This window comes from Salminus brasiliensis, chromosome 8, assembly GCF_030463535.1.
Source record: "Salminus brasiliensis chromosome 8, fSalBra1.hap2, whole genome shotgun sequence".
NCBI classification, from domain to species: Eukaryota; Metazoa; Chordata; class Actinopteri; order Characiformes; family Bryconidae; genus Salminus; species Salminus brasiliensis.
Window position 1 is genome coordinate 20145710 of NC_132885.1, and position 26155 is coordinate 20171864.

Sequence of the window (26155 nt, forward strand, 5' to 3'; positions counted from 1 at the left end):
GTTGGGGTTCTCTATACTGTAGTAAACGATAGATGATACATGATTGGAAGATTGGTCAGTGAATGAAGTTGGTCAGTTTTGTTTTCTTTACTGGGTCTCAGCACGGGCAGCAGCAGCAGCAGCAGCAGCAGCAGCAGTGTCCACCCTGCCTGGCCCGTCCACTGCGGGGTCGGTGAATAGTGTTGTAAATGGAGGAAGCCCCGCCTAGACTATGTGCAGTGCTGACGTGCGTCGGTGCCTCACGTGACTCCTGAGGAATGTTAACAATGCAGTAAGTGTCCAACTTTGTACTGCATTTCTAAATCTGCCGAGAGGAGCAAGAAAATGGAGGACGAGCTCAGCATATTTAAAATCTGCTTTTTATGAGACGAAGTCAGACCATCGCTCGCCAAGTAGCCGATGTTAAAAGTCCACAACGTTACTCCCTATACAGGATTTACATTTCTATCACATGGTAAGTAGCCCGCAAGCTTGATCACTTTTCAGGGGTCTGGGGAAGGAAAAGCGTGTGAGGACCAACTGTTCGTGGTTTCTTTTCCCGTCGTGGTTTGTGTAGAATTGTCGTTAAAGCTGTGTTTGCTTGGTGAGAGAGAGAGAGAGAGAGAGAGAGAGAGAGCAGCAGGCTGTAGTTTCTCCCTCAGCTGGAATGTCGGATCTGCGTTCCTCTCGCTCCTTTCGGCCAGAGAGCTGAAACTCCAGGCTCTGGGAAAAGGCCTTTAACTGTCGCTCTCCTCTGGACTCGGACCATTAAAACACTTGTACTGTTTTAATGGATTGGTTCAGAGCAGCAGCAGCTTGCTGGTTTAGTTTGTGACTTTAGTGAGTTTCGGATTCACTGCCTTTAGAACTAGCTAGCTCACTGCCAGTGTGTGAACTGGGATCCCCTCTTCTTTTTTAATCCTAATAAAAGGCTTAGTTGAGTGAAACTGGGTTAGTTATGTTAGTGTATTTCATATGGATGATGAATGTCTGAGGTGAAGCTTTTGGAGGGGTTATTTTTATTGAATACTTGTGTTTCCTGTACTCATCCAAGGGAATTGCAAATGAGATGAGCCTTAAAGACCTATTTGACATACAATAGACATTAATACCAGAAGCAAATTGTTTAAGAGGTAGTATTAGCTGTTGTTGTTGTTGTTATAAGTTTTATTTAATGAATGTTTATTTATTATGATGATAATTATTAATGATCACATCTACTAATGCTGCTACTACTGCTACTATTTCTGCTGATGCTGCTATTACTAGCTAATATTGTTAATAATAATAACATATTGACTAATACTTCTTTTTATTATTATTATTTATTAATGTATTATTATAAACTAATTCAGATGTGAAAATAGACATACCATGTGTTATTATAGTACTAGTAGTAGCAGTATTACTATTATTGTAGTGTGTTTTCTGTGAATGGGCTGCTTCACAGAGAGTGTTTCCTGTGTAGAGGGTCTAAGGTGTGCTGCTTCATTTGATTACACACAGACACCTGTAGTAGTAAGTAGTGCTGGGGGAAATTGGGCATACACACTGTGTTGTTCTTTAACAGGCATTGGAGAGCAGGCATTATAACATGTATTCAGGGTTTCAGATGAAAAAGGTTCCAGTCAGTTAATCCTGTAGCTCAGTGGACACTAGCCCTTCTCCTGGAGATCTACTGTTCTCCACATTTCACCTCCAAACCACATCTAACACACCTCTTTCAGCTAATCAGGGACGTCTGAAGACAGTAATTATATGGATCAGGTGAGACTGAGTAGGGTCGGCGGGTAAGCAGGTTTGGATTAGCTGCTGATCGTGGTGTTGGAGTTGTTTGTGCAGGCTGTAGTTTCAGGCATTTGTTTTCCATATTAGTTTAGATTCAGCATAAACACATGCTGTTTATTTCAGTTATGGTTATGGGTGTTGACTGATGTTAACACTGGGAATAGCAGTTGTTGTGCGGAGTGAGTCTCCCTGTCTCAGATGTTATTGTGGGGTTTGTTTGTTTTTTGGTCTTTTACTAATTATTGATCATGTAAAGCTGCTTTTGCTTTGTGACAGTTGTAAAAAGCGCTGCGCAAATAAAATAAATTAGATTAGATTAGATTTGATCTGTGCCAGTGCCCAAGAGAAATGGCTGTTAGGATGCAGAGACATGTTTGTGTTATTCCAAGCACACCGCAAGTGACCGTCCACATTAAGTCACATTTTTATTCTTTTTGTTTTGTGGAAACGTTTTACTCAATTGACGGTACTCCTTGTGCTTAGATTAAATTCCAACCTCAGCTCTGGCTTGTTTTGAATGAACCGAGCTTGTCTTATCAAATAGTCTGTCTGATTCTATGGGGTTCAGCTTTTTATCTATTAAAAGTTTTCACAAAAAAGCTCCTAGGTAATCCTGGACTTTTTTTACATTGTTATATCATGATGAGTTCTTGTTGTGTAAGTTTCTGCTGGCACCTGAGGTGATGATGGGGACGATGATGAAAGACGGCTGAAGCCAGAGCTGTGACGTTTTGGGACTGGTATCTGTGACATCCATTCAGCAACCACTTTTAATAGTATGCAGTGACATAATGTCCATACCAGCACACCTGATACTGACCAACTGTGATGTTGCCTCTCAGTTTTAGTGGGTTGTTTGTTCTGTTTAGTGCACAGAAGGTTATTCAGGACACGGTGGTTTCTGCAGTATACGTCATATTCAGTGTGCTTCGGATTGTTTTAAGCAATCTGTCCAAAAAGCTAAATATTTAAATAAACATTTTTTAAATGTGGTGTGTGAAAGCCTTCATTTGATGTTAGAAAAGAAGAATGAGAGATTTGTAAGAGACGAAAGTATTAAAACAGTCAGCTTTGTAAACATCAGTAGCACTTATGAATTCATCAACATAAATATTGGGGTTGAAGCACTGACATGGGACTGAATCTGGGTCAGTGCTGATATCCAATCATTTTCACGTGCGTGTGCAGAGGCAGCTATATAAACATTGAAATTGAGATCAGATCTAGCATTGGAGAGGAGCAGAGCATTTTTGTAGAGCGTTACATTAATGAAAGCAACCCTGTATCACCTTAACACACTTCTTTTCTAGAGTAAATGACATCACCAAATATCTGACCAATTGAAACATCTGCCCAGTGCTGCTGTTTTAACCAATAATTTGACAATTCCATGGCATTTGATTCTGAGATAATCCTGCATCCATAGGAAATATTGCTAGTGCTTTTGAATAATTTCAGTACTAACCAGCACTGAATAAAAGGTATGACACTCAAAAAAATCTCAAATACTTTTTAAAGATCTCTGTCATAATTTAACATAAATTACTGGACTCAAACCAGGGCTGAACGATATTGGAAAAATATTTTGTTGTTTTGTGATCTGCCTCTGGTAGACCTGCTGTGGAAAAAGAGAACAGTGCAAAATGTCCTTTTGTATCATGCAACTTGTAGCGTAACATATGATTGAATTAGCCTTATGTGACCTTGCACATCCTGCAGTGTGACTACTGCACAATGCAGTGTCGATGCTGAAACGATATATTATGCAGCCTGCGATTTGTAACTGTAATTGAGGTCTTATATACTCTGAAAGCTGTATTTTCTAAATGTCATAAAGCTCTTTAAAAATTACATTTCCAATCATTTTGGACTTTTTCGACAATATTAGGTTCATTGCTACATCCATACATAGCTTACAAGGACTTGAAGGGACTGGCCAAAGCTTCATGGGAGGCACCCAGCAATCTTGATTGAAATGTACAGGAGTACCGCAAGTGTCAGCCAAACAGACAGCTACATGGCTGGGCCCAGCCTTGCTAACCACATTTTAGCCCATTTTCAGCAGTATACAGGACTCCCTCTTTTCATTGAGTACTTGAGTAATCTCTTTGGAATTGTCATATCAGAATGAATGTGGCCAGAATAAGCAAAGCCTTATGAAACTGATCCAAGTATATCTTGAAAGAGTGCTTTGCTTACAAGTCGACTTCAGTTGCAGCGTTGTGGTGAGATATGATGCAGATGAGGCTGATGCAGATAAATGTCTGGGATCTTAACTGGCTGTTGTAGCTGTTCACATCCTTGTGTGTGAGACCTTTGAGACATCTTGGAAGTGTATTTATTTATTGGGTTTATTTGGGGATGCTGGTCGTGCGAAGAAACGGTATGGCTTTTCATGTTGTTACTTGTGGAATGGAATGCTTTGTGCTCGGACCCGGTGCTGGAAGCATCACAAGAATGGAGGCTTAGGGTAAAGATCCTGGAGATTGAGCAATGTGCTTGCATCCTGGAGCGAGGCACCACCATCATGCTTGTGTCAATGCCTGTTTGTGCTCTGTTTTACCCAGTTTTGTGATCACTTAACCACACTTTTCACCAGACATCTGAAGCAAAGCAGATATGAGAATATTTATTTTTTGGTATGCCATAATATTGATGCACAGTGATGCTGCTTTTCAGCTTTGATGATATTGGTAGTGCTGTACTTAATTAGTAATGAGCATTAGATTCAGGATAGGCCTATAAAACTGCAGTAGTACATGAAATTTGACTGATTCCGGCATCACGCCATCAAGCATCATGACATAAGCAGACTCACAATGGCCAGGCTAAAAGCCCCTAAATGCTATTTCCCCAGATGCTAAACCATTGCTGTTAAAAAAAGACTTTGTTGTTGTTTTGCTTTTGTTGGAGTGTGTCTACTGTCTAGGGAAGGCTTTCTACTAGATTTTGGAGAATTGCTGTGAGGATTTGATTGCGTTCAGCAGCAAGAGCATTAGCGGGGTCAGGATTTTGGATCATCACCACCCCAACTCATCCCTAACTCCCCAAACTCATCCCAGAAGTATCGGGTGGAGCAGAAAAATTTCGCAGAACGCAGTTTCACTGCTCCACAGCTCAATGCTGGGGGGCTTTATACCCCTCTCTTCCACACCTGGCATTAGACAAGGCACTAATGGGGTTCTGTCTTATTCTATTGGTAATACAATAATAATAATAAAATAAAATAATAATCTCTACAAGGACTAGACAAACGGCTTGTGTGTGCATTTGCACACGTGTCTGTAATGGGTGCAACATAACGGAATAAAGGAGCTGAATGCATTCATTAGAAGCGGTGTCCACAAATATTTGGACATATAGAGTATGTAATTTGCTTAGATGTTTTTTTTGCATCTGACTCTAGGTCAGTTTGGATAGTGTACTTGTTTTGTGTCACATTAGGGCTGCTGGTGTTTTACAGAAACTATTTGATTATGAATCATGATAAGAGATTATCTCTTTCGGCATGAATCTCTGCTTGCGTCAGAAAGACATGTGCCTTTTCCCCCTCATCCTCCGGTCCTCCGCCTCGAGAGAGTAGCAGCGCTGTGCTGGAATGCACACAATGTTCTTCGGAATAAACCAGTGCAGAGGTGCTAATTTCTGATCAGCCTCGGGTATTTCGCACACATTGAAAAGAGAGATGCATCGAATTTACGGGACTCAAATGTGCACACGAACAAAATATCAGCATCATAATTCTGTCTTTTTATTAAAGAATTAATTCATTTTGTTCATATGAAAATGTAATTTAGTCAATTTAGTGCTGTAGGCTTTTAATACAGAATGTAGGGATGCAGGGGATAGACCTGTACATACACATCTCACATTTCACTGCTCTCTCTCTACAGGCAAAGATGCAAACCCGGCCAGAATGGAACCAACCCACGAGTGTGACTCCTTTCATGTTGTGGGAGGAAGGGGAGTGTGACCCCTAAAAGGGGGCGATGTGATCTATTAGCCTGAAACTGGAGAGAGAAAAGATCTGCTAAAGCTTTCCAAAAGAATCCCAATCTCTACTCAAATCTGCCCCACTGCAGGTCCTTATCTATTTAGGTCAGACCCATTCATAGCTGAGCCTTGTGTGTGTGTGTCTGTGTGTGTTTTGTTTGTGGTCTGTAATTTTATTCTTCATATGCTCTAGTTCTGTTCAAGCACTTGGGATGTGTAAATGAGTGAGTGAGTGAGTGTGAGTGGATTTGCCTTTGTGGAGTACCGGGGATTGCTTGTGAGTCAGTGTTAGACCAAGTCAGATCCACCCATGAGGCCGAAAACGTTCCCCGCTGCCCCGTATGTGGGCAACACGCGCCAGCGCCTGCAGGAGATCAAGGAGGGACTGAAGCAGCCTGCTAAGCTGGTGAGCCAGGCGCTGCATGGGGGCAGTTCTCGAGGAGAAGGGGGCAGAGGTGGGGACTGTAAGGGTAAAGACCAAGCCGGCAGACAGCAGCAGCTCCGGCAGCCGCAGAAGTTCAACAACTACCAGAACGCCCTGCGAGAGATCCGCAGGTCTTTAATGCCCTTTGCCAACGAGTCGGGTCCAGCGTCCAGCTCCGCTCACCCCAACGGAGATGTCAACCGGCAGATGCTGCAGGAGCTGGTCAAAGCTGGATGTGATCAGGTAAGATCCTGAATTTGTAAAGCCCTTATTACAGTAACTGCATTCTTATAAGGGAAATACTTGTCCTTTAGGGTTACTTAGGTCTTAGGGCTAGAGCTGATATTCAGGGATGATATACACACATTTTAAATTCTTATGCAAACTATGCACAGGAGTGTATTGTTAGTTCCCGAATTTTAAGGTTGGAATGAGTTGTTTGGAAGTTTTTAGAATTTTAGTATTTTGTGTGCTGAAAATCTTTTGATTCGAGTTCTCAAACAACAGTACACAAATAAGTCCTAAAAAGTCACAGTACTTCACTAAGATGGAACACAGTGGCTAGTTTTAATTCATTTCTATGAAAAGAAAGACTAATGCTGCATTGAATTTAAACCAGGATGTCGGATTTTCCAAGTTTCAAGTAGGACATTTCAACTGGAACACTTCCACAAGTCAGATTTTTTACTCCCTGAGTAAAAAAATATTTTGGCTTTAAACTTGAAGTCATGAGCTAACTGTTCATTTTTGGAAGTGTTTGTGAAATAGTGCACAATTATCAATGTTCAGCTGGGGCTGACTTTTATGTTAGATGTTAAGACAGATAAATTGAACGGAGCTTTGGGAGCAAAACCTCTAACACCGTTTTAAATTTGACAGCGTTTTAACCACTTAATCTTTTCATTTTTAGATATATAACTGTCCTGACAAGATACACACCAATCAGCCATAAGATTAGTACCACTGACAAGTCAAGTGAAAAACATTGATTATCCTCATCTACAGTGGCGTCTGTCGAGGGGTGATATATTAGGCAGCAGGTGAACAGTCAGTTCTTAAAGATGATGTGTTATAAACAGGGAAAATGGGCAAGAATGAGGATCTGAGCCACTTTGACAAGAGTCAAATTGTGATGGCCAGACGACTAGTTCAGACAGTCTCCTAAACATCAGGCAGGTCTTGTGGGTTTTTTCTGGTATGCAGTGGTCAGTACCAAAGGTGGTCCAAGAAAGAACAACCAGCGATAATATGAAAGGGTCATTGATTCGATCCATGAAAGTCCCACCTCACAACTTACTTAAAGGATCTGCTGTTAACGTCTTGGTGCCAGATACCACAGGACGCCATTGGAGGTCTTTTGGAATCCATGCCCAAAATGGTCAGATCTGTGGCACAAGGGGGACCTAGTCAGTATTAGAATCTAATGTTTTGGCTGATTGGTGTACAAACTTGTGTGTGTGTGTGTGTGTGTGTGTGTGTGTGTGTGTGTGTGTGTGTGTGTGTGTGTGTTTGCTTCTTGGATGTCATAGAGAGAAAAATTGACATTCATGACATTCCAGTTGCTATGTGTGTGCTTTTAGTTTTGAATGTTCTGTTAAATGTATGTGAGCTGAAAACTGGTGGTGTCAACAGGTGAAGCCTGTGGACCGTTTCAAGTATGTACAGTATGTGCTACAGCAGCACACACATATAGACACAACATAGCCATAGCATACTGTTCTTTGAGAGAAGAGAAGGTAGATAGGTTTTAGTCTACAAATGACAATTAAATAAGTATTTTTTTATTGCTAATAAAATTGGGTGTGTCTGCTATAGAAGGCATTTTAATAGAAACCAGAATAAAAAGCTGTACATACTAATACGCAGAGTACTACAGTTCTGGGTAAAACAACATTGTATTGAAATAATATCACCCTAAGATACAAACCTTCAAATCTTCCCACATCTTCATTCTCATTAGTGTTATTGCTTATAACCATGTTTGCCAATTTTCACCACTGACATAATATGAATCTGGCCACTGTCCTTTACATTGTATCAATATTTTATGATGAATGGACCAACAGAAACGCTCAAAAAGAGTACAAAATGAACTCTTTCTATATTTCCATTAAAGTTTAAGATGTTGTTCTCCATCTCCTGTAAAGCTGTCAGTTTGGAGATGCAATTTTTTTTGCATGACAGTCATGATCTACCTCACCGTAAGGCAGGAGGAGACTTGTAACCTATGTTGTCTGTTCCCAGCTGTTCAGTAGAATGTGTGTGTATAGTTGTGGCTTTCCTGGAAAGAGCATTAACACTTTCTTATCAGGGATGTATTCTTTTACATTACAAGGCATTCGCATTCTTAATACACTTTGTTGTATAAAGAAATTGCAGCCTTTTAAAAAACGGCCTCTGATCATACACTATTACAGTGCTGTGAACTTTTCACTGTGTAATTTGTAACATACAGTGGACACCAGCATAATGATTCTGCTGCTTGCCAAGTCTGAAGCAATTACATAATATTGAACACAGAAATGTCAAAATGGCAGTTAGATTTCCCAACCTATTGGACATGGCTTTTCTTTGGGAGTCCTGTGCAACATCTCCACCCAGAGAGAAGAAGAGGATGGGGGTGTTTCCGACAGGATGTGAGGCCAATCACCTTTCCCCCTGAAAAAATAAAGTATTCAGATGTATCTGACAAAATACTGAAGCGCCAACACATAGAACACATTTTTTTGCACATATGGTACGAGTATAGTGGTGCTTGTGTTTTGTATGCATAGGCACAATGGTATGATTCTTGTACGTTAGAAAAAGCTGTAGATTTGATGAGAGGTTCAGGTTCACATTTGCTCTTCATGCAGTATAGCAGAATTTCTGAAACAGGCCCGCGAGCGGATCGTTATGACATTGCTCCGCACTAAGGCCGTGTGTCTAAAGTGGCGCTATGGGCCTGAGAGCGGCCCTGCGATTGTGAGGCATGTGAGGAATGCTATGCTCAAGCCCATGCACAACACCACTGAGAAATCCACCACCGCACAGTGGAATTATGAGGCCTAGCCTGAGGGAGCTGAGCTGCCTCTGTGGCAGGCTTTATGACATGGCTAAATGGAGACTGGAATGGGCCTTTTTTTGCTCCTCGGCAGTTAAAACATGTTATCAGATGGGTTATACTCTGGACACAGCCTTTTTTTGGATGAACTAGTCTGGATTAGGGGTGTGATGATTCACAAAATTCATTATTTGATTTTGATACAGCAAAAAAGAAAGGCTGGCTTTAGATGTGCCTTATTTTAATATGTTAGTGTTTACATTTTAGGTTCATTACAGAATTTCACATTATAAAATGTGCTGATGTGCTATTCCACACTTTATAGTTTTGTACTACCCCTAGATAATATATCAGTCCCAATATGTGTCTTAAGAGGAGTCTGCTTTTCCTACCTGTACTCAACTTTGAGATAAAGTGCTCTCGTTGTGGGCTTACTTACTTCATTTTTATTACACCATATGCACAATATAATCCATATTAAATGGGTATATTATTTGCTCCAGTCTGTTGGAGGGTTTGTTTGATATCTGTACACATTGGATTTTGGATTTAGGATTTTCTTGAATATCTTTCACTCTGGGCTCAAGTTATCTATGGCTTGTTTTTCTATAGCTACTATTAGTTCTATGCTGATTTTATAGGTGCCATAGAATATAAAACTCAATTTACATTGTTATTACCTCAAACACTGTTGTGTCCTCCTTCACAAGTGAATTCCGCAAGCAAAAAACTCTAATGTAATACATTTGAATATATACAATACATTTGAATATATACAAAAATTACATACACCCTGCTGACACTGCTGAACACCTTTTGTGCCTAAATACAACAGCTGCTTGGAAAGAATATGAAGGCGAGACTAAAAGGCTAAAAGCTAATGGTGAAGCCTGGAGAAACTGCCTGGAGGAGCATGACTGATGCAATCAGGTGCTTTCCAGCTACTAGGCTTAAAGCTAACCTATTCAGATCCTACTACAATCTCTTCTTATATATATATATATATATATATATATATATATATATATATATATATATATATATTATGTACAGTGAGTCCAAGAAGTATTTGATCCCTTGCTGATTTTCTTTGTTTGCCCACTAATAAAGACACTATCCTTCTGCACTTTTAATGGTAGATATATTCTAACATGGAGAGACAGAATATCAAGACAAAAATCCAGAATATAATTTTAAAGAATATATTTTAATTAATTTGTATTTCAATGAGGAAAATAAGTATTTGATCCCTCTTGCCAAACACACTCAATACTTAGTGGCAAAGCCTTTGTTTGCAAGCACAGCGGTGAGACGTTTGTTGTAGTTAACCACAAGTTTAGCACACACACCAGGGGGAATTTTGGCCCACTCTTCTTTGCAGATCCTCTCTAAATCATGAAGGTTGGTGGGCTGTCGCTTGGCAACTCTGACCTTCAGCTCCCTCCATAGATTTTCGATCGGATTGAGGTCTGGCGACTGGCTGGGCCACTCCATGACCTTAATGTGATTTTTCTTGAGCCAATCCTTTGTTGCCTTTGCTGTATGTTTAGGGTCGTTATCATGTTGGAAGACCCAACCACGGCCCATTTTCAGATCCCTGGCAGAGGGGAGGAGGTTGTCCCTCAGGATTGTGCGGTACATGGCTCCATCCATCTTCCCAGTGATGCGGTGAAGTAGCCCTGTACCCTTGGCAGAGAAACACCCCCAAAACATTATGCTTCCACCTCCATGCTTGACGGTGGGCACAATGTTCTTGGGGTCATAGGCAGCATTTTTCTTCCTCCACACATGGCGGGTGGAGTTGAGGCCAAAAAGTTCAATTTTGGTCTCGTCTGACCACAAAACCTTCTCCCAATAACTTGGTTCATCTTTCAAATGATCATTGGCATACTTGAGGCGCGCCTCCACATGTGCTCTCTTCAGCAGGGGTACCTTTCGGGCACTGCAGGATGTGAATCCATTGTTGCGCAAAGTGTTGCCAATTGTTTCCTTGCAAACTGTGGTCCCAGCTGCCTTCAGGTCATTTGCTAACTCCTGCCGAGTGGTTGCAGGACGATTTCTGACTGTTCTCAGCATCATTGCCACCCCACGAGGCGAAATCTTCTTTGGAGCACCGGGCCGAGGTCTGTTGATTGTCATGTTATACTCTTTAAACTTTCTGATAATTGCACCAATAGTTGTTACTTTCACATCCAACACCTTACTAATCTTTTTGTAGCCCATTCCAGCTTTGTGAAGGTCAACAATTCTGACTCTGAGGTCCTGTGACAGCTCTTTGGTTTTACCCATGTTGGAGACTTGAAATCTGTGTGATCTGTCTGATTCTGTGGACAGGTGTTTTTCACACAAGTGATTAGTGAGAACAGGTGGCTTCAGGTCAGGTAACAAGTTGATTGGGAGTGTCTAACTGGTCTGTAAAAGCCAGAACTGCTAATGAATACTAAGGGATCAAATACTTATTTCACTCCATGAAATACAAATCAATTAATATATATTCCTTAGATTTATTTTCTGGATTTTCTTTTTAATATTCTGTCTCTCCATGTAAGAATACATCTACCATTAAAAGTATAGAATGATCATGTCTTTATTAGTGGGCCAACGAAGAAAATCAGCAAGGGATCAAATACTTCTTGGACTCACTGTACATGTTACAATGTTAAGGCTAGGCCATGCTTTGCTTTGAGTCTGTGGGCCGCCATAGTGCCGTGAACCAGCCAATAGTAACATTTGCACCACCGCCCCTGAAGGCGTCCTGTGATATTTAGCACCAAGGCATTAGCAGCAGATCTTTAAGTCCTGTAAGTTGTGAGGTGGGGCCTTCATCAATGTGGCTTTAGTGCCCTTTTAGGCTCTTGTCAAAGTGTCTCAGATTCTTATGCTTGTTGCCTAACATATCCACCCCTTGACAGATGCCACTGTAGATGAAAATGATCAGTGTTCACTTTACCTGTCAGTAGTGCTAATGTTATGGCTGGTGTATAGCTCACTGGAAAGGGAAAATTTGTGTTACATACTTACATAAAATAGCAGGGTTATAAAAAGCTGTGTAAATCCACGTTTGAGCATTATTATTAATTAATCGAAGAGCAATTTAAAATACTCAGTAAGTGCATTCTGTGCCACCTTTTAAATATGTGGATTACATAGTTACTAATATTTGGATTATGTATCAAAGCATGGATAATATTTTCATGAAGATTAAGGCGTTCATTTGAAACCTTGAGCCCACTGGGCCTGACGTGTGTGAGCTTTGTTCATGTCTTTCTCCATGTCATTTAGGATTTTAGACACTGACCTGCAGACACTCAGACAGCTCTGTGTATTCAGGGCTGCGTTTTCTTCATTGTGGGGTCTGGAGAATTCCTCATACTGGAGAAAGCCTAGCTCAAGTGTCCTCCCTGCTTGTGGCTAAAGATGAATTGGGACAGTTTGGACACACACAGGAAGTGTCTCCATTCAATAGCAGCTGGGTGGAACAGTTTCCCCAGTGGGCGTGACGCACACAGCCGCCTGGGACAACACACACACACTCATACTGTGACTGTATGTGTCTCTCTTTTCTCACTACATTTGTTCCCTCTTTTTTATGTAATATTTCCATAATGCATGCCATGTACCAAGTTAGCACAGAACTCATTCTGTTGTTTTTTATATTAACCCCTTTAACACCCGACTTATGATTCAGTTATTAATCATAAGACCTTTTATTCAGTGACTGGTATACATTATTGTATAACTACTATGAACCTAATTTGTATGTTCTGTAGTTTGCAATAGTGAGAAAGTGAGGGATGGATTTAGTGTCTGTGAATGACTTGCCCTCATTCAGTATTGATACCTTGTTATGATTATTAGTGATAATAAGTGTAAATTATAGTGTAAATTATTTATCTACATTTTTTTTGTAACTGAGTGTCTTGCTATCCCTTTCTGCTGTGACACTGAATTTCCCCACTGTGGGACTAATAAAGGATTATCTTATCTTATCTTAATCATTATTATTATTATTAATATTATTATTATTATGCAATGAATCAGTCATGGTGTGTGACGTGGTATTTTTAGCTGTCTCTTTGACTGCTCCTTTTTTTCTGGGCAAGTAATGGCTGCTCGCTCTGCTCTGGGTGCTTTCCTGGGCTCCTCTGGTCAGATTTTATCGCAGCTCCTCACTCCACGAGTTACACAGTGATGCCGCGCTGGGTTACATAATCACCTTTAAGGAGGAAATGTTTTGCTGTGGGAGGAGGAGGGGGGCTAAGGGAGGAGATGAAGAGCACTTAAAATCCCATCCTTCTTCTGTCTGCCAAATGCAGATGAGTTACAACATGTTTGTTCTGTTTATGGGTGTGTTTTTGGGGGGTTCAGTGAGCAGCTGCGCTGTCTGTGTGTGTGTTTGTGATAGTTTATTTACTATGTTGGTTTACTATATTTTTTTTGAGTAAACCTTTAAAATGTGTCCAGTATAAAGATCCTTTCCAGTAGTGTTATATTTTACCTTTTTCATGCAGACAAAAGGAAAAGACAAATGAGCTCTGTTCTGATTAGCCCGCTTTGTATTGTGCCCTTACAGCTGAAAGACACTGGGCAGGGCTAAACTGTGGTAGGCTGAATAGGGGGAGATGTACTATATGTCCAAATGTTTGTGGACACCTTTTATAAGAATTAAGATGTAGAGTAGTGGAACAGTGTTGTTTTATTTTTTGGAATTGTTGTGCCCCTTCCAAAAGTTCTGGGATGAGTGGGGAGATTGGGGAGTTGAGTTGGGAATGAGGTGGGGTGGTCATCATTCAACATCCTGACCTCATGAACTTTCTTGTCACTGAATCAGTCAAATCCTCACAGCAATGCTCCAAAATCAAGGAAAGACTTTCCTGGACATTAGAGACATTTACTCCAACAAAAGCAGGATACACTCAAACTTTTAATGCCATTGACTTTGGGAGACACAATGATTGAGCAGGTGTCCCAATAGTTGCCCATATGGTGCCTGTAAATCCGTTGGACATTCATGTTTTCAAAATGGGATGTGTGGACTGGACTGACTAAGGATTGAACAGCACTTTTTGAAACTTTGACAATATTTACATATAACTTCAAGTTTCTTTGTTTCAGTATTCAGTTTTGCAATGGTGGGGGAATTTAAGAATCAGAGAAAATGCTATGTAAAGCTATGAAATCAGGGCAGCAATTCTAATGCTGGTGAACACTCATGTTAAGATGATTATAATTAGTAAACTAGGCGCAGTGAGCACACACACACCCAAAGCAGTGAGCAGAGAGGGTGAAGGGCCTTGCTAAAGAACCCAACAGAGGCAGCTTGCTGAGCCCGGGTATCGAACTCAATAGCCTGGAGCTCTAACCGCTGAGCTAACAAAACATTCCAGCTATGTTTTACTACATTTATGTGGATTTGTATTTATTATAACGTTATATACTTTTGTCACTCTTACTGCCCTCTTGACTGTCTAGGATTTCAGCAGAGCACTATATTTGTGGCACATTATCCAGTAATAGTGTGAAAAACACTGTGGGCCATGTCAGATTGTATGTGCTGAAGATTTTAATTGCGTGTTTTGATACAAGCTGTAGTTGTGTTTTCTCATGCTGTTTTCAGTAAGGTTTGGGTGTTCAGGAGCGTAAACCGAGCAGATGGGTGGCAAAAGCTTCCAAACACTTGTAAATAATCACTTTCACATAATTGCTGTTTACTGTGAAGTGCAGTGTGACGTTGAGATGTTTTGGTGCGATTTGTTTTTTCCCCCTTTGACTTTGTCAGTCTTTCTGCGCATCCGTCCATGCACATCTTTGAGTGTCCTCCATATGGCTTTCATTTCCACATGCTATGGAGGAATGCGAATAAGTATGGGGTCAAGGTGGAAGCTCTTATGAGAAAACAACCTTTAACACTGACTAACAGCCGTACAGCGATCTAGAGTTATGTCACTCCAGCCATGGAGACAGTTTGTTTTTCATAAATATTCCCTAAAGTTGGAGGTTTGCTCGCCCCAGTCGTGTGTGTGTGTGTGTGTGTGTGTGTGTGTGTGAGAGAGAGAGAGAAAGAGTGACTGTTGCTGCAGTACGAGACAGCTGGCTAAATGTCTGTTGCTGTAGTGAGAGTGGCGGTGGGGACCATGATGACTAGGGACTAAGATGTGTATGTGAATGCCGATATTTTGGGTACATCCCATATGAAAGTAGGTGGTACAGGGTGGGATAAAGCAAGAATAAACAAGGCGGGTTGGATTCACAGATAGGACAGATTTGCACATAGCTGAAATTTTTCCTTCTTGGCTTCATGGAATGTCCTGAACATCTGTCGCCATGACAGCCAAGGTCATGACTGTAACAATCTCAGTCAGACCAGACCCAACCCCTTTAAGTGTGTAAGTGTGTAAGTGTGTAAGTGTGTAAGTGTGTGTGTGTGTGTGTGTGTGTGTGTGTGTGTGTGTGTGTGTGAATGGCGCCTTTAAATCTCAAGGGGGACTAGAATTTACTCTGCCTATGAGTAGGCAACACTGGAATTTAACACATAACCCCTGAATAGAGATACAGTCTTTGTTTATTATTTCCTCTGTCTCTCTCTCTGTGTGTGTGTGTGCGCGTGCGCGTGTGTGTGTGTGCGCGTGTGCGTGTGTGCGTGTGTGTGTGTGCGCGTGTGTGTGTGTGTGTGTGTGTGTGTGTGCATGCTCCATGTCCATGAATGACTGCATGTGTGCCTGGAAAAAAGAACCACATGTGTGAATCACACACGTGTACACACACACACACATGCGCGCACACACACAAACAAGAGGTGTTCTTGATCAGTAACTCAGTCACACTCAGGGAATGTGTGGAATTCTTGTGGCTGTGGCACATGTTTCAGTCCTAACTGTGCGCCCAGTGTGCCCACAGTTGCTCTGGCTGCCCTTCTTGTTGCAGCCCCAACATGACAACTGCTGGAACTCTGGAGCTATTTACAGTTATAGAGATGCATGTTGTCCAAGAACTTAAAAAATGGACTTTTAATGCAAAATATGACAAGCAACAAGTAGTTAAGAACCTTTTTTCATGAAATTCCATGTGCAGTACCATTTATGGCCACAAGAGGCTGTGTGAGATTGAGGACTTGATGTGTCTTGGTAGAGTGAGGTTTAGGCAGAATGTCTTCTGACTGAGATCATATGCTGTTTGGGGGGTTTTCCTCATATAGGTGTGGGTTGCGGAGTTGTTTTTTATTTAGAACACTTAAGTTACAGATTATGACCGGGTAGACTCCATTCTGGAGGCTGGCTGTCTCGGATCTAAATAAAGCTTGCTTGGTTTTTGATGGATGTCTGCCTGGAAGTAAATGAGGAATGAGATGTGTGTTCATATATGTGTGTTTTAACCCACGCTTCAAGGCATCCACCAATGCAATGCAGTACTATTAAATGCGTTGCCTGTAGTGTTGCATGCCGGGCTGAAGTCACAGTGTGTTCTAGGAGGAGCTAGCTTTTGTTTGTGTGCTGGCACAGGAAGGAGCTGGTCCATGACCTGCAGAGGAAGCAGGTGCATGGAATGTTATCTTTACCACTACCTGCTGTGTGTGTGTGTGTGTGTGTGTGTGTGTGTGTGTGTGTGTGTGTGTGTATTCCAGTTTGGTTAAGTAGGAGGTGTAGTACTGGAAAGTATTGTTGCCCCTAAGACTATCCTGCTTAAGGTCCAAATTCCTGACAAAATAAAAAAAAAATTCTAATGAAGCTCTGTATTCATGTTTTATTTGATTTATCCAGGAAATGGCAGTACGTGCATTGAAACAAACTGGCAGTCGTAACATAGAGGCAGCATTGGAGTATATCAGTAAGATGGGCTACCTGGACCCCCGGAACGAGCAGATTGTACGTGTCATCAAGCAGACTTCCCCAGGTTAGTCCAGCACAGTCTAGACATGTAAGACGTTTTTAAAAATAAAACCTAGAGCTTAATTATATGTATACTTTCCACCTTTGTAGGTAAAGGTGGCATGCCAAATTCAATGGACCATAGACCAGCGATGGAGGCATCCAGTGAGGGTCCAATGCCACCTTACCATCAGATGGGAACGCCACTGTATGACGGAGCTGGCTATGGGGCAGAGGGAGAGATGGCACGTCCCTACATGGGCGGCCCACCAGTCATGAACTACATGATACCGCCTACCAGCTCAGCGCAGGGTTCTGCAATTGGGAACCCCATGGGTCGTCCCCCCAGCATGGGTGCCTATCCTTCAGGCATGGCTCCTCAAAATGGCCAAGGGACACCCATGTACCCTTCTGGCCCTGCACAGCAGAAGGGATATGCAGGGGGTATGGATCAGGCCATGATGGCCTACAGTGTGCCTGGTCCACCCATGCAACTCCAGTCGCAGGCACCAGGGGGGCCCAATCCCCATTATGACTACAGACCTCATATGATGGAGCCAACCAGCTATAGTGTCAAACGGAGTGCCTCCTTCCAGAACAAGATGCCCCCTCTGGCACCGGACAACTACGTCAACATGCAAGGAAAAGGGGCAATGGGCCAAAACGGTGGCGGCTACCCTCCGAACCTTTACTTGCCTCCCCACTCACACCCCCGTCAGGCCAGCCCAACCTCACACCAGGTGCACATGATGTCACGCTCCCCTGGAGGAGCAGCGGCTATGGGTGCCGAGTTCTCAGATATCCCCCAAGGTCTTCTTACACCTTCCAGGGCCAGCCTCAACCTTGACCTATACGACCACCACTGGGCAGGAGCTCAAGGCCCAGAGGCAGCGCCTCCAGCCAGGCAGCCACAGGGGCCGTTCAGGGGTGAGGTACGTGTCCCCAGTAGGACCAACTCTTTCAACAATCACCAAAAGGTCAGCGTAAGGCAAGCAATGCCCGCTGCAACCAGTGTAGCTGGCAAACAGGAGGCTAACATGGGCCCACCAAACACCATCACTGCAGTGACATCTCCTCCGATCCAGCAGCCTGTTAAGAGCATGAGGGTCATGAGGCCAGAGCCCAAAACTGCAGTCGGGCCGTGTCACCCAGGCTGGCTAACTGCACAAGCCCAGGATGCTTCTGAGACTCATGGGTACTTGCCTGATGAAAGCTTTGCTTTGGAACCCACCCAGGAGCCCCGGTGTCCACCACCACCTTACCCCAAAACACTGCTCCTGCCTGGAGTCACAGCAGGACCAGAAACAGCACCTTTAGAAGGCGGCGCCATAGCTGGAGCTTCAGACCACAGTGCTGCAGGCAGGCCGGCCCCAAGTGTTGCAGCAGTAAAGCAAGAAGAGCCTGTCACCAAAGACAAATCTAAGCCAGGGAAAGGAGAGAAGACTGTGAAAGATAAGAAGCAGATTCAAACCTCACCAGTACCCGTGCGGAAGAATGCCCGTGATGAGGAGAAGAGGGAGTCGCGAATCAAGAGCTATTCTCCCTTTGCCTTCAAGTTTTACATGGAGCAGCATGTAGAAAATATCATGAAGACCTACCAGCAGAAGCTTAATCGCAGACTGCAGCTGGAGCAGGAGATGTCCAAGGTGAGCCAGTTTAAACTAATGCTCTATAATGTATCGTTAGACCTTTGTCAGGTCATGTAATGAATTGCCTCCCTTTTCCTTCTACTCTTATTTTCCAACATTCTCTCAAACTCTTCATAATTTTTCTCTTTTTCCTTTAGGCTGGTCTGTCAGAAGGAGAGCAGGAGCAGATGAGAAAAATGCTGAACCAGAAGGAGTCCAACTACAACCGACTGCGCCGTGCCAAGATGGACAAGTCCATGTTTGTGAAAATCAAAACACTTGGAATAGGGGCCTTTGGCGAAGTGTGCCTGACCCGTAAGGTGGACACGGGGGCTCTGTATGCCATGAAGACTCTTCGAAAGAAGGACGTCCTGAACCGCAACCAGGTGGCTCATGTTAAAGCAGAACGAGATATTTTAGCGGAGGCTGATAACGAGTGGGTGGTCCGGCTGTACTACTCGTTTCAGGACCGGGACAGTCTGTATTTTGTCATGGACTACATTCCTGGAGGAGACATGATGAGCCTACTGATCCGTATGGGAGTTTTTCCTGAGCAACTGGCCAGGTTTTATGTGGCCGAGCTCACGCTAGCCATTGAGAGCGTGCATAAGATGGGCTTCATCCATAGAGACATCAAGCCTGATAACATCCTCATTGACCTGGATGGACACATCAAGCTGACTGATTTTGGCTTGTGCACAGGGTTCCGTTGGACACACAACTCAAAGTATTACCAGAAAGGTAAGCCTGAGAGATGGTCGTGAACCTGTCATGTACCCTAGACTAAACTCTTTCTTTCACTTGACTTTTTTCCTTTTTCTTATGCTGCTTCCACAGGGAACCATATCCGGCAGGACAGCATGGAACCAAGTGACTTCTGGGATGATGTGTCTAACTGTCGCTGCGGGGATCGGTTGATAACACTGGAACAGCGGGCGAATCGTCAGCACCAGCGTTGCCTTGCACACTCCCTGGTGGGCACTCCCAACTACATTGCCCCTGAAGTGCTGCTGCGGAAAGGTACAAACTATTGATGTTTTCTGCGTTGCTGTTTAAAATGACTGTGTTTGTTGCGTCCACTGTCTCTTCTTGGAGTAATACATTGAACATAATGCTACTTGTATGCAGGATACACTCAGCTTTGTGACTGGTGGAGTGTGGGAGTGATTCTGTTTGAGATGCTGGTGGGCCAGCCTCCTTTCCTTGCTCCAACCCCTACAGAGACACAAATCAAGGTCAGGAACATTTCGCCATATGAAAATATGTTGTAAAAGAAACTCAGCATGTCTTAATGTTTTACAGTGCACTGTATTGCTGTGGCCTATATTTCAACACTGTAATGCTGGATATTAGGCCTTTATGTTGTGTAAGTTTGGCAATTAATCGTGTAATGATGGTCAGCAGAGTACAACAGATGTTACAAAGATCCTGCTAAGCTACAGTGGGGTCTAAGTGTCTGATACCTAATTTTTACTTAAATATAGAGAACCTAACAGAACATTAAATTAAGATGCTGTATGAAAATATTTCAATGTAAGCAAATATGTGATGTTAATGTGTTTTTTGGAGTCTTCCACTACATTTCCAAATGTTGACACTCCTTCTAATGAATGCATTCAGCTGCTTTAAGTTGCACCCATTGCTGACACATACGCAAATGCACACACACACAGCTTGTCTTGTCCCTTTAGAAAAGTACTGCCAATTGAACAGAACTCTCTAGAGCAGATTAACATGAACCCATTGGCACCATGCCTAATGCCAGGCCTGGACTATGTAGGTATAAAGCCCCCAGCACTACGCTGTGAAGCAGTGGAACTGTGTTCTGTGAAATGATGGTGCAACATTCCAGTTCTTTTGGAATGAGTTGAGGAGTTGAGGATGAGGTGGGGTGTTGATCATCCAACATCCTGACCTCACTGACACTCTTGTTGCTGAATGCAATTTTATCATGGCAATGTCATCAGTATATACTAGAAAGCCTTGCCTGGACAGTAAAGAAAGTTGCTCCAACAGAAGAAGAATTAAAGCTTTTTAATACCAGCTTTTTAATGTCAGATGAAACAATAAATAAGTAGGTGTCCCAATACTTTTGTATTGTTTCTTTTCCATTGAAGCTTCTGATTTCTGACAAAAACTAGGGAATCCTGATACTGTTTTAAAGATTCTCCTGTTCATTGAAATTGAAAAGAGTTCAAAACAGATGCATTTTCACTAAGTCTCAGACTTTCAGACCCCACTGTATGATATGTGCAGTGTTTATGCACAGTCAGTCTGTAGTGGTCTTCTGTAATATTTAAATTCTGAAAACACAAGGCAATGTCATCAAGCTATTTTGACGTTGTTCATTCTTATTTTATTGTGCTCATACCTTGATTGGTAGCCTGAATGGCTGGAAACACTTCCCATGTAACGTATGATTCCTTAGTATGATTCCTAACCTTGCTTTCAGTTTATAAACTCATAACTATTCCTGGGGCTGCTGCAGTGCTGCTTCAGCAGTTCTCTGCAGTGGGGCTTACACAACAACAGCACATTAATTTGCCTGCTGTCCCAATGAATCTTGGATGAGGATTGTAGAAGAGGATTGCAGACTTTGCTTACTCAAAGCCTGGAGTTTAGGGATTAGATGATGTTCTGTTACTGCGCTTTAACATGACCTTTTTCTCATCTGATCTTGTGATCCTCAGGTGATAAACTGGGAGAGCACGCTGCAGGTACCCCCGCAAGTGAAGCTGAGCCCTGAGGCCATCGACATCATCGGACGTCTCTGCTGCTCGGCGGAGGAGCGCCTTGGGGGCAACGGTGCTGGAGAGATTAAGGCCCACCCTTTCTTTGCCCAGGTAGACTTCTCCAGCAACCTTCGCACTCAGCCTGCTCCATACCGGCCGAAAATCGCCCACCCGATGGATACTTCCAACTTTGATCCTGTGGAAGAAGAGGGGTCTCCGGGGGCGTGGAGTGACAGTGGAGACAGCACTCGTGCATGGGACACCCTCTGCTCTCCGAATGGCAAACACCCTGAACACGCCTTCTACGAGTTCACCTTCCGCAGGTTCTTCGATGACAACGGCTGTCCGTTCCGCTATCCTAAAGCCCCTGAAGAGATACACGGACCCCCTAGCAGTAGTGGAGTGAGCAGCATCAGTCCTGAGGAGGAGGAAGAGGAAGACGAGGAGGAGGAAGAGGAAGAACAAGGAGAGGGCTGTGAGCCTGTATATGTGTGAGATGTGGAAAGAGGGTCCACACGCTGCTTTAGCATTACCCAGTGTAGACTTAATTAAATAACACACATGCCACAGGTTATGTCTCTATAGTGTGTGTGTGTGTGTGTGTTTATGGTATGGCTGGAAAGGGAGATAAGATAACAGCAAGAGAGAAAAATAATGCCATGCGAAATGCATCTTATTATTCTAACACAATCCTGCAGGATCTTTTACTTGTTCAAGGATATATGCTTCTACCTGAAACTGCAATCTGGGACCAAGAAAACACGTCGCATAGTCTAGGGACATGGATTGATGAGTCTGATTCTCCAGACATGCCAACTGTGGACCTCAGTCAAAGCACTCCTTTCTTACGGACTACTGTGTCCCATTCCTTGATTCTCCAGTTGGATTGTGTGTGTGGGCTGAGACGGCGCCAGTGTGATGCAGGATGCTGCCGCTTCCTCCATGCCTCTCAGCCTGGTGATGCCGACACAGCCATTCCCTTTTCCAGAGGAACTGTGATCATGTTCACTGCAACCTGCGGTGGTGGTGTTGTTCAGTGGTTAATTGTTTGACTGCGCCTATCCCTTATTTGACCAGACAGTTTCATCAAAATGCTTCTACCCTGCTTCACCTAAAAGCATACGAGCCCACGTACTTACAGATGTATAGCGCCTGTCGCCAATGTTCGTCAGCTAGTAATTTAGCAACAAAAAAGCATAGGAGATCAAACTTCTCACAGAAGAAACGATAAACATACAGTAAGACATAATATGGCTCAGGTTATTTCCCTCTTTGCTGTGAGGAAAATTGTGTATCAAGGACAGAATGTTTGATTTTGCTTCCAAATGGTTTAAAAAACACAGTTACAGTAAAAGACTTCACTGACTGGTGGTTGTATACTTATGTCAGCAACATTTTGGTGCCTTTGGCTGTTTTTCCAAACCTGAAATCCTAAAGTTAGCAATGTGTACATTAATATACAAATACCATAATAGGTCATAAAGTGTCCGCCAGTGACCTAAGATGTTTTCAGATATGTTTTCAGCTGTCTGCTTTATGTATGTGCTTTATATTCAAATATGGATGCTTTTATCTGTACCTCACACTTTTCTCAGATATGAACTTTGTGCCTTTGAGCTGGTTCTGTCACCACATCATGTTGAGCGTCCACTTACTTTCTAAGAATCAAAGAATCTGTGCCTGTCACGTTGCTTAATATCAGCACCTGGGCATATTCTACATACCAGCTTAAATGCTTTTCATCAAGTTATTACTTTGTTGTTCATGCATTTAATGTATTCAGTTGAATAAGGAATTAGGAGGTCTTAATCAGGGGATTTCTTGTTTTACCTTCATGTAGATCCACTGGCAACACTTCTTACCTGTTCAACGTATAAAATGCATTGTTGGCGAAGTTGGCCAAATTTGAAGTTACCGCACCTTCAGAACACATGTCCACACGCATACACTATACAGTATTATAAACAGGCAGTCTTCGACTGAAGTACGAACAGTATCTTATCAGGCAGTAACAGAAAGACTTAAGAGGACGGAGAAACAAGGTGGCAGAAGAAAAAAAAAAAGGAAATGTATGTGATGGTATGACTATGTGCAATACGGAAAATACATGATATAGTTTTCTAATCACACAAATAGCCTTTTCCACTTTAATACTGAGATACACTATGTAAAAGTAAATATATATTGGTTTATGTATTTTCAGTATAGTTACCTGACCCAATGCTGCTCATTGTTAATGATGTTACAAAGTACATTATCACCATACTTTCATATATGCGTTTTTTTTTTTTTTTTTTTTTTCATTTTTTCTATTTTTGTAAAAAAAAAAAAAAAAAGTGTGGTATTGGTTGACAGTGTAATTGATGCGGGATGTGACGAACTGTGTGCCTTCTAATGAATGTGTGGGTGTGTCCACCATATGCTGATCAGTATTGAGGATGAGATGGAATTGTGCCTTCTGCCCTCACTCAGGCTGGTCCTGCAGGGTTGGCAGAGGGCATTAAGAGGAGTGTGAGGAAATGAAAGAAAAGAGAAATTAGATTGGAATGCAAATGAGTTCTGAAATGAGTTATTAAAATGTTTGAAGGAGGGGGAGGCAGGGTTGATGATTACCAGATTTCATGTGCTTATTTTGAAAAGCACATAAAATGATACGCTGGTGGCCGGATTGAATAAAATTAATATTGTAAGTCCATTTTATTTAATCATTTATATATTTTTGGTGATGAACCAATTTTCAATCAGTACGTGTACAACACATACTATATACCAACATTAACATTAATGCTAATTGACAATCATTGACATACTTGACTGTTTCATTCATTCAGATATTATTGACCCATCCTGCACAACAATTGCTACACTGAATGAACCCATATCTTTAAACCACGCCGACCACAACCTGCATTTGCGTATATGTAATTAAAATTACAGTGCCAATTTACAACACATTGTTTTCTATGTAATTTAACATTGCTATCCCATTGTGTCCCAATGAGACCCATTTATGGACTTTGAAAGCTGAAGTTCTCAGTAGAACTCGACAGCAAGTGTGGCAGATGTTCTGCTTGCCCATGTTCATCAGGATGGACCACTCAGTGAAGAATTAGCGAAGTAGGAGACAGTCCTCATAGAGGTCATGTGTGAGTGTTTGTGTGATGTTTTGGATGGACTTTCTGTATTTTACTTTTGAAAGTGCTGACTGACAATCTTCGATTGACTATAATGTAATCCGATGATGGGACTTTTTTGTGTGCCTTTTTTTGTATTTCAGATCTTGAGTGGGGTGGGACTTTTTGACTTCTGTGATCTTCCTCAATGTATTATATAATACAGTTACTATTGGATATATATTTATACAGATATACATATTTTTTGTATCTTTATTATTTTTCATTTTTCTGAGCTAACTTTTGAACCTCTATGTCTACAGTATTACAGACAGTAAACATTTGGATTCATATCTTTTTTTTTTTTTTTTTTTTACATATATATAATGTATGAACCAAGAATTTGTTAAAATGCTTTCACTGTTCTCACATGTGTAAATGTATATGTCTAAATTAAATTAAATAAATCATCCAGTTCTTTTCATTACTGCTAAATAAGGACCTCTGGACTTCTGGAACGATCTGCAAATTAAAAATGATCCAAATAAAGACCCTTTATTAAAGATAGTTATAAAGATATTTATAACTATAAAGAGAGGGAGATTACTGATATGACACATTCTGTACACATCCAGAAATGGAGCACTATATGCTTAATAAAATGTGATCAAAGAACCTTAAATAATACCTAAAGCAGAAAGCAGAAAGTGTAATGTTATTGTGGTGTGTGTGTGTGTGTGTGTGTGTGTAGATATATATATATATATATATATATATATATATATATATATAATGAGAGAGAGCTGGGCATTATGACGATATTTCATCGGACTGTGATACATTTTGTTATCATGATAGTATGCTTTTCTAAACATATCAAGGATACTGTTAGTGCTTAATAAGCACTGATCAGCTGCAGTTTTCATTACAAACAGTTTAAGTAGATGAAGTGCAGCAGATATTGCATGTATTGCAAAAAAAAGTATTTAAATATCATGATATAGTTATTATATAAGTCAATGTAGTCGTGACACCTGCTAGCTAGGTCTCACCATCACACAATACCACTAAGCTGGGAGGGGGAGGACAATTGTGCCTCCACAGCACATTTTTTTGACCTGCTGCGAATGCAACATCATAAAGCAGTTGAACATGAACTGTATAGTTCTTTGGTGTTAAATGGGATTAAACTATCAATCTCCAGTGTTACAGATGTTACAGTGATTTTGTAACATAACACATAAGATTAATTATATATATATATATATATATATATATATATATATATATATATATATATATATTATTGGTATAATCTATATCACAGCCTCTGCTTAATAGGTTAGACCTCTTTTCTGATGGGTTGCCCTCTATTGTGCTTCATTTAAAAAGCACTATAGGCTGAAACCCTTGTTGTAACTTCAGTGGGAATAGCTGGAGCTAAACTGCTGTGGGCTGAATAGATTAATTTGGAAATGGTAAGTGACCTCCATGCTTCATGGTTGATATGGGGTTTTTGTGCTTAAATGCTTACGCCAAAAACAAGTCCTATGTTACTGTGTCCAAATATTTCATCTGGCCGTGTTGGCA

The 26155-nt window shown here is 41.7% G+C and overlaps 1 protein-coding gene across 1 annotated transcript; it reads left to right on the forward strand.

Moving 5' to 3' along the window:
* The first annotated feature begins 275 nt into the window (after window positions 1–275).
* On the forward strand, window positions 276–25050 carry lats2 (large tumor suppressor kinase 2). The gene is made up of 8 exons (XM_072686031.1): window positions 276–454; window positions 5661–6427; window positions 16985–17117; window positions 17204–18738; window positions 18879–19461; window positions 19558–19740; window positions 19849–19955; window positions 21411–25050. The coding sequence occupies exons 2-8, from the start codon at window positions 6071–6073 to the stop codon at window positions 21945–21947; spliced, it is 3435 nt and encodes a 1144-aa protein (XP_072542132.1). The 5' UTR covers window positions 276–454; window positions 5661–6070; the 3' UTR covers window positions 21948–25050.
* The last annotated feature ends 1105 nt before the right edge of the window (window positions 25051–26155 follow it).